This window comes from Accipiter gentilis, chromosome 10 (assembly GCF_929443795.1).
Source record: "Accipiter gentilis chromosome 10, bAccGen1.1, whole genome shotgun sequence".
NCBI lineage: Eukaryota > Metazoa > Chordata > Aves > Accipitriformes > Accipitridae > Astur > Astur gentilis.
The window spans coordinates 22029399-22046844 of NC_064889.1; the positions used below are offsets into that span (position 1 = coordinate 22029399).

The window sequence follows — 17446 nt, forward strand, 5'->3', positions numbered from 1 at the left end:
TGCATAGACTTACTTTTGAATATCTGTTGCAAAAGGTGGAAGAGCTGAGTGAATGAGATGGGACCATATGAAGAAAATGGGCGGTCCCTCGTAGAGGTTTTGAAATTGTGTTCTGGAGCTTAGGTCTGTTTCCTTAGGAAAATTTTGAGAACTAGTTAATTTGTCTATGTGTATGCCTAATGCAGTAGAACATAAAATATTCTTATGCCTCTATAAATTTATGGTAGATTATCATAAAATTTTATATACACCTCATATCTTGTATGCTGTACACACTGTCTGTCCTTCTGTTTCAGAAAGAACAGTGTGTAACTGGAAAGGGTGGAGAAGAGGACAGGATGGCTGGCCAGAGCATGGCTTTTGTGTAAAAGTGGTTGATTGGAGTAGGTGTCTTTTAGTTTTGAGTAAAGGTAACTGAAGGAAGATACAATATAGGTATCAAAATCAGGACTAACATGGAAGGTGAAGATGTCTGTTTGTTTACTGTCTCGTATAATTAAAAATCTGTGGATAACAAATATAATTACCACAATCAGGCTTAAATGAAAGGATATATCTTCTACTCTGATGCATAAATAAGCTGTGGAACTCCTTGCTTCTAGGTGCTAAAAACTTACACAGATTCAAAAGTAATATTTATGGAAGATTATTTGATGAACGGCTTTAAATCTAAGATTCCATATATGACTCCAGAATTTCCTGATTAAAAAATCACTGAATATCTGGAGAAAATGGTTTATAAATACTGCTTTTAAGTGATATATGCTTATTCTGTTCCTACGTCCTTCCTATACCATCCTAGTGATATTTGCTAATAGCCACAGATAAAATGCTGGACCAGATGAATCTTTGGTCTCACATGTGGTGGCTATTAGTATGTACTAGTTAAAATGGTGCGTGCTTTTAGAAAGCAGAGGAAGGAATTCGTTAATTCTGTATTCAGAGAACTGTTTCAATAATGTGTAATACAATGAAGCCACAAATGAAGGAGAAAACACATTTTTAGAGCTGCTTATAGAGACCCTTTTATTAGTTATGTTCAAGGAATGCAACCAGATTTTTGCAGAACTAAATTTAATGTGTGATCATAGCATGAACTGAAATTTTTTTTTAAGAGAGTGGGACAGCTGACTTAAGACTGAATGTTTTATGGATTGAAGCTTAGAATCCAGTGGATATTCCTGTTGGGGTTTTTTGTTGGTTTGGTTTGTTTTGTGAGGTTTTGTTTTGTTTTGTTTTTACAAAAAAGGTATAAATTTATATGCCAACTGTTGCTTTCCATGTAAAATATTTACTGTGTGCTGTTGGTTGTGTAGAGGCTTCCTCATCTGGCCTTAGCTGGCTATTAATACCTCTTTCATAGCGCCTTGTAAGAAATTATTTTCTTGAAGAAAATAAAAGGAATACAATGCTGATGCATGCTTTTAAGTGTTTTGCTGTATAAACAATGTCTAGTGCCTATCCTTTTGATGAATGGACATCACATAATCTTAGTGTTGATTTCATCTTAAATTCCATGGTATACTATAAGACTGTTGGGCATTCTATGATGTTTTACCAAAGCAGTCCTTTGTTGATATCAGGTAAATGTAAAATGACATCCCTTCATTCTGTGATGTTCCTCCACATCTTTTTCTTTTTTTTTTTTCTTTTTCCCTCCCAAGCTGAATCAGAATGTCATGGTTGTTTCTGCAGTGTAAATTGAATGTATTGTGAAGTGTAGCCTGTGACTAATCACCTCTTGCTGTCTCTACTTATTATCTGTCTGATGGTGATGTGGTTGCACCACTTTCTACACATGGCCTCAAGGATATAGCATTGTGACACCCATATTAAAATATGCAAGGCTTGATTTCAAAAGACATTTCGGGTTGGAAAGTTAGAGAGGTTATAAGCTAATATTGTGGCTGGTTTTATTCTTTTTATTTTAAGGAATGTTAGGTGGTAATAAAGTGTACCTATTTCATGTTTATACGTTCTAGTATACAGTTGACGTTCTAGAGGCTATTTTCAATAGTTCTCCAGTTTTGTTGAATTAATGTTATCTTGTGGTTCAAGCAGTATGTTTGGAATATGGCTTGGCAATTTTTTTTACTGAAAATGCATTTAAAGTTTGTTAAATCAGTGTTTTACAAGTCAGTTTGGTGCATTAGTACCAGATTAAAATATTATGATGGTATACTGGCTTTTCAAGTTGCGTGGATCTTTACCTTTCTAAACAATATAACAAAATGAAACAGGTGCAGGACTGGTAATTGGTTATTGGCAAATGTGTAACTTATAGATTATTGTAGAGTAGCTGTGTGAAGGTCTTAATTATTCATTGGTGTCTTGGTAGCTGTGAAATAGTTCTGTTGTGAAAATATTTTCTGTGGTCTTTATGCTTTTTAAGTAAAGATATTCCCTCTTTCCTCTGTCGTCTGCTTCCCAGTGAAACCCCAAATATTGTCTTGCGAAATAAGACGTAATTTAGTTTAGGAACAGAAACTTGATATTCTCATGATTTTGTTATGTTATCATGCTGATAATTTTAGAAGAGAAACAGTAAACACAAAGCAGTTCTCTAAAAGGTTTCCTAAGATAATGAATGGAGTTTACCAAAACTTGGTGGGTGAACTTTTGAAACCTCAGATAACTCAAGGCCTAAAAGCTTAGAGTGGTGAGCACCACCTCCTTTGACAACTGTTTTTAAGACATCCCATTGAAAGTGTATGGAATTAGTGGTAATTTAAAATCTGTAGTTTGTAGGTAGAATCTAGCAAACTAGTTGGAGTTTGTTTAATTGGAACACAGTATGTATGTAGTATAATATTTTACTTATGAAAATATTTGTTTCTTCACTGAAATTACTTTATGTGTGCACATGTTTTATGGCTATACATGTGCTTAAGGATGCTTCTTCTTTTGTAATTTGTAAGTTAATTTTTTTCAAAATTTTATTTTTAGGTGCTTATAAGAAGAAATAGGAACCTTTTCTCAAGCTGAAGACCAAGTAAAAGAAAACTGTATCATGTGTTAGAATACTGAAGAGTGACATTTCTTGGATTAGTATATTTCTGGATTGCAAAGCAAAAGCAAGAAGAGGCTAAAAATGGGGAGAAAGAAAATACAGATCACAAGAATAATGGATGAACGGAACAGACAGGTGAGAAACAAGGAATATGCATGAACAAGTTCGTCAGTAATCCTAAAAATGAATGGAAACTTTGAATACATTCATCTTAATTCACTCTTCTAAAGCTGTGCTTTGTCTTTATGTATCTACAGATGGCATTACCAGAATAGAAATAAGAAATGTATCTCAGTGGTTTTACTACTGTTTGAGGGGAAAATTGTTATTTATAAGTAATATCAATTACTACTTTTAGTCAAATTTACTGTAAAACTAGTATTCCTATATTTAAATGGTACCCTAGTCTGTACTTCCAGTAGGCTGAAGGATCATGTTGAAACAGACACCTTACTTGATCTGATAGCGACTAGGAACACTTAGTAATGAAGATAGAGAAAGGATGAGAAGTTCAGAAAGGATGTAGAAGTATTTGCTGCAGCGTCTTTGACAGAGGAGTTTGACGCAGCTGTGGACAATGATCCACAGTGGTTTGTATATAGTAATGAATTTTGTTAACATGATTCTATTTAAAAGCATTGAGTTACAGTCCTTGTAGAGCTGTTTGCTACAACAGTCTTTAAAAATTGTCAGAGTGGATGAGTACTCAAAAGCCCACTTTTTCAGGGAAAGCTCCTTACTTGACTGCTCTTGCTCTAATAAAGAGGTGTCCTGTGAAGTGTGAGGGTGGTGAGGCACTGGAACAGGTTGCCCAGAGAGGCTGTGGATGCCCCTTCCCTGGCAGTGTTCAAGGCCAGGTTGGATGGGGCTTTGAGCAACTTGGTCTAGAGGAAGGTGTCCCTGCCCATGGCAGGGATTTTGGAACTAGATGATCTTTAAGGCTTTAAGGTCCATTCCAACCCAAACCATTCTATGATTCTATGAAAGGTACCAAAATTGATGACTCTGTAGAAGTAGTGTTTTCTCTTAACTTCTAAATTGCTACATGATATAAGAAATAAAATTTTAATTGTATATTGAAATGTTGAGCAGGGTATCTGAAAGCTACCATTTTTAAGGAAAAGGATTGTTGGAATGACTTAAAATCTTTAAGAATAGTCATAGTGGGTCAGACCAAAGATTCCACTAGGCCAGTATCTTTTGTCCAACGATGGTCTTAAGCAAATAAATGTAGGATGGAGATGCACGTGTTAGGCTACTCTGTAATCCTCCTCTAGCTTTCTATTCTTAGCTCAGGGATTTCCTGAGCTGGATGTGGTTTCCGTATATTTAGTAACCATTAATGGAGGTGTTTTTTTTTTTTGTTTTCCCTGCCAGTGAACTTATTTGGTTATCTTTTGAGCCCTTATGAAGTTGCAGCGTTTACATCTTTTGGCTAGGATTTCCTATAGGTCTGTTACATGTTGTTTCAAGAAATACCTTTTCATTTACCCTTTGTCATGGTTCTGCTAGTTATTTAGCTCTTGTGTGGAAGAGGCAGCAGTCACTCACTCCCTATCTAGTCTGCCCATCTTCCCTGTAACTCTGTGGACCTCTGCCATGTTTTCTTCTTTTCTCTTAAAGTAACTTTTTCATGCTGAAGCACCCTAGTTTACTTAGTTGTTTTAATACAGAATTTATTCCAGACCTTTGACCTTTCCTGCTACTTTCCCTAAACCTTCTTGAGTATTGCTGCATTATTTTTGGTGGTGAGGGGACCCAGAACTGCATAGGGTTCAAGATGCATGCGAAACAAAGACTTTTATAGTGGTGTACTGATGTTTGTTCCCTTCCCAGTATTTGGTTTGCTTTTTTAACTGCTCCTGAGCACCAGCTTAATGTTGGGGTAATGTCAGAATTCCATGAGCCTGTCTTGCTGCTCGCACATCAGCTCAGAGCCCATTGTTTTTTGTTTGTGAAATCAAGATTTGTTTTCTCCCTGTATTGCTTTAAAGCAATGTAAATTCTGAGAAGACTATATATAGCTAAACAAGTATTATTGGAGTTTGGGAGAAAGCCAAGTATTGTGTTTGAACAGCTTTAATCACACAGTGACTGTATGTTTGATGTAGATAAATGTCTTAAGTACACATAGTAAAAGTAGATGAATTAATAACTTCAGTTCTTTCAGATCTTGCTCTAGAACTTCAGATGTGTTGAAGAGGTAGAAATTGATCCCTCTCCCCCCTTTTTCTAACTTACTTAGTCTAAGTTGGACAGCCTTGATTTTTGTTCTTCTTGAAATACAAATATCATTATACTATAGCCTGACTTTGTGGTGGTTTTTTTTCAGGAGGAGATAAGTTTTGGAGTTTGTTTTTTTTTTCTTTTTTTGATCTGCATTTCATTGTTCAGGTTGGAACAATGGAGAGGAGGAGTATTAGTGCATTTGTATCAAATTTTAGCCCACTTGTACCATTGCTGTGACTGAAGCAAAACATGGGGATTATATTCTAAGTTTTGTTTCTGGCTGGTTTTTTGTTAGCACATTTTTTGGGTTTTTTAGTGACTAGGAAGAGGCTTTAAGCTCTAGCTTAAAAATGGAATTAGTCTTGCCTTATCCTTCTGTGGAAACTCGGGTGATAACATACTGCATCTTGTTTTCAAAAGGTTTTAAAGAGATAAAATAGCTTTTACTAGTGGAGCCAAATTGTTTATGTGTAGAGGAATTGATGGTGTTCTTCAACTCCACTGGTGTCCTGTGGTTTTGGTAGCTAGTATATAGTTTTAACATGCTAAAATGCCCTGATGCACTGGATATTTATTAGGTATTAATTTACTCTTTAGAATTTTTTTCATTGACACTGATAAGGAGGGCATTTAGGGTTTGTTTTGCCGAACAGAAAGTATAGTTCAGTTGTGTTCTGTTAGTTTTTCTGTGGCATACATAGCTGGTTAGTTTGTCACTCGTGAACATGCATATGATGTCCTGTTTAGATGTTTAGTCTGGTGGTTTGGTTTTTTGGTTTGAAAATGAGTAGAATGGGATAGACCTTTGCCTGCAGAGCAAGTTCATATAACTTATGCGGGAAGAAAAGCTATTGTTTTATCAGAAGCATCTTATTTCTGATGGAATTGTGTGTGAGCTCAAAACAGAATATATAGAGCATTACTCTGGGGGATTACAATTGTCATGAGACTGTCATTGTATTATTAATTAAGCAGTCTTATCTGCTTGAATGAGCCATAGGACATTTATCTTCATTAAGCTGGAGAGAATAAAGTACAGTAAATTAGATATCAAAGGAGCTCAATCTTGCTGCCTTTGCTCTCTCCTCACCCATTTTTTGCTAAGCAATATTAGAATAGTGTTGAGGAGGCTATTGGTCTGCAGTAAGGGTACATCTTTTTGTCTTTAGTGTGGTCCTAAATGGCAAAACAAAACAACAACAAAAAAGGAGAAATTTGCAGAACTAATATTCTGCTTTCTGAGTTTTTAAATGAAAACTGAGTTTATAATAATGTATGTGCATTAAAATAAGGCTTGGACTCCAGTGGTAGTGCGGTTTGTGCTAAGCACTGCCCAAGCACAAAGTGATTGATGCTAGCTAAGAATCTCAAAGTAAAAAAAATTAAATCTCACAAGTAAAATAGCCTTCTAAGAGGTGAGAAAGGTAACATTTCAGTAGAGAAGTTAAAATCCCTTGTCCAGGATCGTATGCATCCTCAGTGGAGCTAAGCTTTCAGTCTTTTTGTTTAATGACTTCTCAAAGTAATGTAGCACACACACATCTTGTTTATGATGCCTATTTCCTGACAAAAACTAAACAGTAGTACCTGTCTATACCTGCTTATACTGGGGTAATAATCTCTTAAGTATCTTGTAATTGAAGTATCAGAAGAACAACACAGCAATTTGAAAAACCCACAGTTTCCCCAAATCCCCAGAGGAATCCAGACAAAGTGATTCTTAATGTCCCATCCAAGGTAGGATAAATAAATCCCAAGTTTTCTGAAAGAAGGCATGTGTAAAGTGACAGAACTACTAGGATACTTACACAAGATCTGTTTTTAAAAAGCAGCTGTATTGTATTATATGTAGGTAGTAAAATTTTCACCTGCATTTGGAAAAAGTACATCCCGGTAAAACCTACATTTGTACCTGGTCAACTTGTTGAATTGATAAATGAAAATAAAATACTAACAGAAAATGCATTAAGGTAAAGTCTCTCAGGTTTTTTGGCATCTTGTCTCACTAATGTAATTGTTAAACAATAAGTAGGTAAAAAGATATGCTTACCCTAGTTGAACCTTGAATGTGTTACAGCACTCTTACATAAAATTGTTTCAGAGAAAGTGCTGTATCTTAATGGAGCTTCTCATCAAATGTGCTTTAAAAGGATTGAATAAAAAAGTTATGGTAAGTACTCACTTTTCATCTGAACATGGATTATTCAAGTCTCATAAAAGGCTCAGATTAGTGGTTTTTAAATACTAAGAAGTTTCCAAGTTAGAAACACTGCACAGGAACTTAGGTAGAACTATGGTTATCGTAATATGCCTGCCTTTGCATATTCTCATCTTTCTAGGTCTTCTGTTTATTACCTGCATTCCTACTGTGGCTAAGTGTTAACAGTCCAGGTTTTCAAAAATCATAGGCACAGTGCATTTTTGGGGGGAGTGGGCACATTTTAAAACAGTTGTTGGTTTTCTCTGTGTTTGTTTTGTTTTTAATTTTGGGTTTTTTTTGTTTTGGTTTTTTTTTAATGGACGTGTATACTGTTTTATAGCTGAAGAGGAACCTCAGGTCCACAGTACCTTTGCAAACATTTGTGGTGGAAGAGCAAAGTATGCATATACTGTTTTAATAATAAAGTTATTGTCAGCATGCTGTGTACACGATCTTGTTAGTATATCTGTCTGCATCCCTCTGAGACTTTATGTGGTGGGAAGGATAGTATATATTTTGTATTATGCATAGTATTAAAGCAATACACATGAGATACTTATCTCTGGAAAAAATGCCTTGAGATGTGTATACACAGAATTTTCCCATCCATCTTCTGAAAACTTGATGTACCCCTAAGTAATTAACATGTTGAACTATAGAAACCCGTAAAACAGGTTTGATTGTCTCTTGTGTTTTACTTTATTCCTATCTTGCAGAAGTATACTGACTATCGTCTGTTAAACGTGTAGGGCATGTTGCTTACCCACCGGTCACAGAGGCATATACTTTGAATTGTAATATGGGAGTGTGAATATGGCCGTAGACAGAGGTGTTCCATTCCACACTGAAGCTCAGATTGAAAGGCTAGATCTGAAAACAGCATCTTTATTTAAAAGGTCTTGGAACATTAACTTCATAGTAGTAGATTAAGTGCCTTTTGGAGACATTTAGAAGACGTTTAGTAAAAATATTGTCATTTAAGAAAAGTTGGCCTTAGCATGAGACCTGTTTTTGATTCAACTTGATGTCAGATATATTGGTACTCTCATATCCTTAACTGAAATCTTGTGAAAGGAATAATTTTTTTAAAGCTTTTTTTCATAATTGATGGTGAGTTTTATAACTAAGTGTCTTTCCACCTTCCCCGATGGGCAAATGCTCCTTTGTGATGGACTGTAATGGATTTATCTCCCCACAGCAGTTCTAATTGGACAGAATGATTGTTTCATGATGTTCCCAAGTGGCAGAAAACAACTTAGAAGTACAAGTGAATGTAATTAGATGGTTTAATAGCAACAAAATAAGAACATTTCTTAGCTTTGTATAATCAGAAATCATATGACGTAGTAACAGTGTTGCTTCCGTTGATATTGCTGTTTTCTTCAATATTTAGAATTAAGGTTGTAACTTGTAAACTAAGTACAGAATAACTAGTCATCACAGAAGAAAATATTCTGATACCTGGAAAGTCAGTGTTAGTTGAACAGAAGGAAATATGGTTAGAGGATCCTACCAACTTGAACTCTCCTTGGTAGCTATGTACCCTGTCCTTGGTAGTTCTATACCAGTTGAAGAGTTGGGGGGGTGTGTGTGTGTGTGTGTAATTGTTTAGCTTAGTCTAATACAGAGGATTGGCCCTAAAAGTGACACCCAAATATGATAGGCAGTTCTTCTTTTAAGCTTGTACACATGTTCAATTTTGTCACTTGTTAGTAGGAATAAATAGTGTAGGCTCAATTGGTGTATTCCTTGAATACTTGATTATAGTCCTTGAAATCTTGTCATGTGTTTAAAAAAAAATTAATCATTATTCTTTCTTCTCTAGGTCACCTTTACAAAGAGGAAGTTTGGATTAATGAAGAAGGCATATGAGTTGAGTGTACTCTGTGACTGTGAAATAGCACTCATCATTTTTAACAGCTCTAACAAACTCTTTCAGTATGCCAGCACTGATATGGACAAAGTTCTACTTAAATACACAGAATACAACGAGCCCCATGAAAGCAGAACCAACTCAGATATCGTTGAGGTAACAATTTGAAAAGACACATCAGTTTTCTTATCTCCTTAATACTTCAAATATAGAACAACACAGAGCATTTTAAGATATTTTAAACAAATGTATTTAATAACTTGAAAACTGTGTCATAAAGTGTATCCTACTGCTTTTAGTCTGGTTTCTCTAAGGCAATAGGTCATCTTTACAGCTATGTTGTTTTCCCATCTGCCCTCCACCCCCTGCCAGTTTCTGGGAAACATGTTTGATTTCAACCACATTTGGCAGTGGAAATAGAGGTGTGAAAGAGGGTTGATTTTTCTGGGAGAGGGAGGGGGGAAGTGTTCAAGGTTTTAAGGGGAAAAAAATCAATTGAATGGAGCATAAGGTCCAAAGAGTGCCCTCAGCCTAACAGGCAATTATGGTTGGCCCCTTTTCTCTTCTGAGGTGGTAGTCATTTTACCAGTCAAATGTTGGACGTGGCTCAGATCAACCACAGTCTATGCTGTCCCTTGTTTAGCCAAAAAAAAACCAACAAAAAAAGTGAATCTGTGGAGCAAATTAACTTAATTAAATTTGTTGTGCGGTCAGTTTGTATGTCAGTTAAAACATAGCAGTAGAACGACTGCAATTTCTGCAGTAGTAGAACAGCATGAATATATTTATTCAGAGGTATTGGTTTTGTCTACTTTTATTATGCTTGTGCTTTAAATAGAAACTCTTTCCAGTACATAATTTCTAAATTAGATGCAGTAGAAATCAAGGATTTTCTTGGCAATTGGAGCCTTTATGTACTCTAACTGCATTTCAGATATGTCTCCAGTAGTCCTGTAAATAGACCAAAACAGGTGGCTGACTTAAGTGTTTCATTTAAATTCTGAAGTTGTCTTCTGAACAAATGCCTTGCTTTTTAGGAATGATTTAGGAATAGTGATTAGCCTTGTATAGCTGAAGAGTCTATTGCCAAGGGGATCACAGAGTACAGGGAGGATACTAACTGATCTTATAAATAAATTTTCAAGCAAAAAACAAATTGACAAAACTGAGAAATAGACAATGCCTTATTTCTTTCTGAGAAGTTTCTCTGCTAATTTGTCAGCTGCCTTTTATGATCAGAAAGAAAATCTCCCCAACTTCTATTTTCAGCATTGAGTACTAATGAGGGTGATAATGCAAGCTTTGAAGAGTTGGAGTATTATTTAGTCACTGGATTAGTATAAATAAGGGATAGCCACTGTAGAGGAAGGGAAAACCTAATTCTTTCAAGATGAACTTTTGATTTCAACAGATGTGAATTTGAGATAGGGATGCAACCAAGTCAGTTAGCCAGGCTGATTTTTATTCTGCATCTGAGGCCTCTTTGTGTTCTGACTTGTGGTAATAGTGCTTCTTCATATCACGAGGTGTAAGAACTTCTTCCAAAATAACTTATATGCAAGGCTGCCTCTTGGTTTTTTGGGTTTTTTTTGTTGGTAGTTGTTTTTTACCAGTGTCAAGAGTTTGATACTTGGCAGCTACATAAAAAAGTGCAGTTGGTACCCAAGTGCATATATGGTTTCTATTCTGGGGCAACATGCAAGGGCTTACCTGCAAATTCTTTCTAATTTTTGTCTGTAGGTTTACTGTATTATACTAGTGCAGGATTTGGGACTTTACTGTCATTTTTCAAACATAGTGTAATTTAGGAGTGCATCTCCTAGTCTCTTCAGATTAGCCCTGTGTGCACTTTAGTCTGCTTGAAGTGTTGCTGTTTTGGTGGTTTGGGGTTTTTTGTTTGTTTGTTTTTAAAATTTTCTTTCTTGGGGAAAAAGTTATTTAGCCAGAGAGGGGAGCATATACCTTTTTGCAGCAAAAATATGTTCTTTAAGTTTATGGCTGTGTTCTGGATGGGAAAGTTAAGTCAGTCAGATGAAGTATTCACAAGCTCAATATATGTAAGATAGTGATGTATTCTCTCTGTTGGATTCCAGGAAAAAAAATTGTGTGTACAGTATTTCAGAGAGATACTCCACAGTTTCTTTTTTTTGCAACTGATTGCATTTTAGATTTGCTCTGCCTGTATGGTAACTTTGTGGTCTATTAGATGTTGTTCTTTAGGCAATTAAGAGATCATTCCTGGTTGGGTTTGGATGGTTTGCTTCCCACTGTAAGTAAATAATGTCTTTAATTTAGAAAAACATTCCTTTTCAGGGGAAAATTATCTACTTTTTTGCTTTACAACAGAGATGAATGGGTTCAATGGAGAATATGATGTGATCTGGAGCAGATGCAATGACAGGTACAGTATAGGTAGGGAGGAACGTGGGAGAAGAGATGAGATGGGGAAAGGGTAAGACTCCTGTATTTAAGCAGTAGCAAGTTGCCAGAAGCTCACTGCTTCATGTAATTTCACCATTGACAGATGCTTGTGGCATGATAGAGGTGAAGTTACAGCACCAGCATTTTGGAAACATTCTGAAAGAACAACTTAAAATGGCTTCTCTTTATTGAGCCTATGTAGAAATACAATTTTAACAGATAAAAATAACACCACCACCCCCCCCCCCCCAAATGTCAAATATATGCTAAACCAATTTAGAGTAGTCCCATTTTATGGAGTTTTAGCTGATGTATATATCTTAGTTAACATTTTAGTAATTCACTTGCCTCTTTGAATATAACAGATGGTATTTATCGTGATGTAGGCTCACCATGAAACTAGTCTTGACCCACTGTGTTCCTGATATGCATGACAGGAGGTTTTTTTGCAGTGCTAGAAGGAAAGCTAGTTCTACACAGTTGAGAAGCTGTATAAGGGAAGAAACAAATCTACTGCTACTTATTTTCAGTACTGGGTGGATGGCAATGTTGTAAATGATTAAGTGAAATTGATGAGGCATCTTCCCCTTATAGTTGCTGCCTGTTCAGTTTTGGCATAGGAATTGCTTTTATATGCCCAGGGCTTGGTATCTTCTGTTGCTGCTGGAACGTTTGTGTGAAAACATAGTAGGAGGGAGAGCACTGGCATCTTAAATGAATACTAGAATATTTTTTTTATATGTGCCCTTATGTCTTTCACTGTACATGTTGTTGTAGATGTGAATGCTCTGTTGTTGTCCTGTACCTATTCGATTTTAATTTTTTGTCCCTTCGATGTGTTTTTGGTCCCATTTTTCTTAAGTTCTGTAGCATTTCCTTGTTTCCCCCTTTTCCCCCATTCAATTTCTAAACAGACTGTCTATCAATAAACTGTTGTCGTCTTTACCTATTTCTTACCATGAGTTTTTGTTATAATAATTTTTTTCTTTCGTAGCTACTTGGTAACTAGTAACTGATATGGGTATAAGGAATATGGTTTTTCAGCTGTCTTCGCAGAGTCATAGACTTTTGAATAGATGGAATTGGAAGTTATGGATTTTCATATTAATGTAAGCTCAGTTTTCTATCAGTAGTATACTTGGTGATGGTCCATTCCCTGCCATTTGGTACTTTCAAGGGGGAAGTTCTTGTGACAGATGGCCTGTAACCACTTTTAAAGGATACTGTGTGGCATTTTTGAGCTGGTATTCAGTCACTGTGATCTTTGACTTTTGTTCTGTTTTGAATCTGTTCTACAACATTGGAAAAAAAGAGGTGAATAGGGAAAACAGAATGGTTTGAAACACTCAAAATGTTTAGAACATACTCAGGTCTGTGGAAAAAAACCACTTCCTTGCTTATCAGGATCAGGCACTATTGGTCTTATGGGTTTCTTAAAATAATTTCTGCATCCCTCTGAAATATGGAAGGTGAACACAGCTGATGTTGGTGAGGACAGTGAAACTTTGCTTAAGGTTGCTGATCTCCTGCATTTACTCAAGAGAGGGTGAGCGTAATGTTTCCTTTAAGCCTCATGAAAGAAAAAAAATGTATCTTCTGTTGAAATTCCATAATAACATTTTTATACAATTTCAGAAATAGAAATTCTCATTCAAAAAAATTCTTTGTCTCTTGCTCTTGGAGAATATGGTCTTTTTTCACATCAGATGAGAGAGGTTTTGTTCTGTTTTACAATAAGGTTCCATTCGTCTTATTTTTTCATAATTACTTGAGTGAAAGCTAGTGCTTTTGCACAGGTTAGATGGACTATATAGGGATATTGAAAAAAGTGAAATTTTCATTCAGTGTGTGCTTTGAATTCTTGAAATATTAGGATCATATATTTAGTTTTACAAAGCCATAATGGCACAGTTGAAGATTGTTATGCTGAAATACTCTTTATAATTTGAAGGACTTGCTGTAGGTATTACAGCATTTGATGCTCTAATGTTTATGGACTTTTTTTCTGTAACGGATTATTCTTGGCAAGTAATTATTTTTCCTGAAGAAAGAAGTAGCCTACTTCTGCAGAGTAAAATGGGAAGAATTTCAGGTTTTATCAGGATTTGGTGTCCATATGGTCAACAAAATGTTTTAATGTATAAAAGACAATTTGAGACTGTGAACGTTCATCCTTTTTTGATCCAGAGGAAAAGAGGGAAATGAGCAGGCACTCATACTCAATCTTCTTTAGTGTAGGGTGTTATGATTATTACAGATTATCTACAAGGTAACACTTCCATGGTGGGTCTTTCTGTCTCTCAAGAAGGCCTCAGAAAGCAGCAGTTGTTCAGTTGTTCCTTCTCTTCCAGCCTCGCCTTTTCTGGGAGTCAAGGGCTGAAGACAGGCTCTTCTTGCTTGTTTAGCTCGACTTTCTATCTCTTTTCCACATTTTGATGTTCCTTGAGCAATACAGCAAAGCAGGGTTTATTTCACCTACACTTGGCTGTGGGTGGGTTGTGCACATTCTGTCATATCACCTCATCAAACTGAGGTGATTTGATTTTTAGGAGCCTGTCTAAAATGTGACCTACTTTGCTGGTTGGCATCTGTGCCCATGAGAATTTTGGATAGGTGTCAGATAATGACCCTCTTCTGTGCTGTATACGTTAATGCAGTTTTCAGTATAGTATAATGTGCTGTGTAGGGCTTAGATTATACCCCAAATATTGACAGCTGTCCTTGAAATATGCAATAATCTGCAATAAAAATCATAACTAAAAAGTATTAAAAAAATATATCCTAAGCTATATCATGTAATTACTGTAAATGTTCTCATTCTTGTGAAAAGACTGCTGTATTGGAATAATAATAATAATTGTTTCTTGGTGTAAGTTACAGGAAGTGATTTGGATTTTTGTATTAAATCTCTTAACATGGAAAATGCTGACTCTAATAGGAAGTAATGTTTGTGATGGCTTGGTGTGATAGTGGTCATATCATAGTTTTGACACAAACAAGACAAAGTAGGTAAATGTATGTGCTGCAACTTAACAGTAGTGTAAATAAGCCAGTTTAATCTTACAGAAACTGTTTTCAGTGCATTATCTTGCATTAAAATACCAAACAGGCATTCTGCTTCTCTGCCTTTTCACAAAATTTTAATGAAGAGCTGTTCTAGGAGCAATACATGTTCTTCAGTCATAGACATATATAGTGTAAGAGATGTGATTGTCAGATCATAGCTTTGAGTAAGCACGTAGAGCTCATCTGCACATGTAGAGCCTGCAGCGTAAAGAAGCAGATGCATCTCCACAGCCAGATGGAGCATATGCCAAGAGACAAGTGTAACAGTATGGGGAGCATAAACAGAAAAGTTGGTGTTGAAACACTGTGTTTATAAACCAAAAGCTTTTTGGTTTTGTTTTTTTATCCAGTTTTCTCCACCTCCCCAGCATTGCTGCTTTTCCAGGCTATGGATTACCAACATGTATTTTGAACTGTTATTGATGTGCCACACAGTATAGTAGTTTGTTAACCACAGGATGTTATGGTATTTTGGTACCACTTGAATTGGTTCATAGCTTTTTTTAAATTTAGGTGAACTTCATATGAAATTGAAGATCTGGGAATTGTGTCTCAATATACATGGATGCACACATACAAAATTAGATGAGAAAGATGTTCAATTAATTGGTCCTATTTCCTTTCTTGGTGGATACCTGGTGTATCTAGATGCAATCTAGATATGCATTTAACAAGCAATTTGGGTTTCCATATTTTGCTATTCAAAGCTAAAAAAGTAAGATGGTGGAAATTGGATCACATCCTTCAAAAATAGTTTTCTTTGAAATGTTTCATAAGAGAAGTTACATGGTAAGTTTTTAAACATTTTTAAAAAGGTAGAGAATGCTCTAGAACCACTTTCAGCTGAAAATGAAAATTGATGGTTAATGTAACTGACTAAAATCTCCAAATATACATGAAATACCAATACAGCTTTACAGAACTGAGGTAGTGCTGAGAGGTGATACCATGAATGTTGATGATTAGACACACACTAGAGATTGTTTGATGAGTTAATATTGTTTTGCATTCCTTCATATTTGATAGATGGCGAATTGCCAGAAGTGGGCTAGACTTGTTGGGGGTGGGGGATGGTATGCGGGGAGAAAGCAAAAAGCTTTGAGCTGATAGAAGATGACGTATGAATACTATGAATAGTATTAACATGTGGTTTTGCTGTTTGGACTACTTGCTTTGGTCTCCAAATAGCACGGACCGCACTGTGGAAATAAGTGCTATAGATTTAAAAGAAGGAAGAAGCTTAAAAATGGTTTCAGTGAAGTAAGGAAATGACTTTGTAATCTGCTCATGATGTTGAGAAAATGTAGGCATTATTGCACTTGATTTGCTAAATGATTATGTAAATGTAATTATACTGCATATAACATTTCAAATAATTTGAGATGGCACACAGATGCCTTTGAGACATTTTAAAGAGGTGATTGAGGAGGATTTATGTATGGTTAAGGACTAAAATCTCACTTTTAGCTTAGCTTAAAAAGAGAGAAAATGCAGAAAAACTGAAGTGGTCTGGAATATGACTCATCAAAAAGATACATAAAAATATATGTGTGTGTGTATATATATATATGTGTGTGTGTATAGTGGCTTGAATCTATTTTTTTTCTAGAAGAAGTGTTTACTATAAACCTGGCTTGTAAACAGGTTATGCTTTGGGGTTTTATTTCCCACTCAGGGTTCAGGAAGAAACAGCTTCCCTTGAAAAGTTTAAAATGTGGTCAATGTAGCAAATACTTAGGTTGAGTATAGTGACAGAACACACCTGTGGATTTTGTGCTGAGCAGAACAGTTACCACTCCTAATGGTGTCTTTTTTGTGTATGTGTGTGTGATTTGGGAGATTAAGTTCAACACTTAATCCCCAAAGTCGTTTTATTTGAGCTGTTTACTGTTATCATTAGTTTTCCCATATCTGCATTTGGTAATACTGTTCTACTTTAAAATATTCTTTTAATTCTTTGTCTATGCTGAAATTGCTTTGGGCATACTAGTGACTACTGTTGAAATGACTTTTTTTTTTAAAATGGTAGGTTGTTGGTGACTTTAAGAAAGTTTACAGTGATATAAAAAAGTTTTTTTTGTTCCTAGTTAATGACATTTTGCATTCCTTCATTTGTAATACATAAAGAATTGCAAAAAGTAGGATAAACTTAATTTGTTTTTTAAACAGCTTTGGCTTGCCTGCAAATAATCTAAAGCTACACTTCTCTTGTGTCCAAACCAGTGATAAAATTTAGTGGTTTAGGGTTAAGAACACTAGATTTCTTCTACTTCTTGAAGTGCTGGTGTTTTAAATTTACTATACTGTACTGGTATTCTGAATTTTGATGAATTCCATCTTTAGTCACTAATTAAAGCATATATATACACGAAGTTTGTCTAGAATGCATCTAAATATATAAGTTCCTGAAGTCTCCTGCTAATAATGGTTGTGCTTAGCTATTGTATTACCACTAGTAATTTTACGTAGTTCCACTTCAGATTGCTCTCTGTTCTACAACAGTCGGATGACAGTTATACTAGTGAGATTATCTTGAAGTTGTGAAATGAAATTTGCTGTGGTGTTCTCATCACTTAACTGGTGAATGACAGCTTACTTGGCTGTACATCAGTAGAATCTCAAATCAAATTAGATGGCTCTTCAGGAG

The 17446-nt window shown here is 35.6% G+C and overlaps 1 protein-coding gene across 6 annotated transcripts in view; it reads left to right on the forward strand.

Annotated features, from left to right (window-relative positions):
• Nucleotides 1-17446, forward strand: part of MEF2A (myocyte enhancer factor 2A) — a 95064-nt gene that overhangs the window by 33329 nt on the left and 44289 nt on the right. For all 6 annotated transcript variants that reach the window (XM_049811697.1, XM_049811702.1, XM_049811696.1 and 3 more), the window contains exons 2-3: nt 2947-3145; nt 9265-9468. In XM_049811697.1, coding sequence (XP_049667654.1) covers nt 3092-3145; nt 9265-9468 — 258 coding nt within the window. In that variant the 5' untranslated portion in view covers nt 2947-3091. The remainder of the gene's footprint in view (nt 1-2946; nt 3146-9264; nt 9469-17446) is intronic.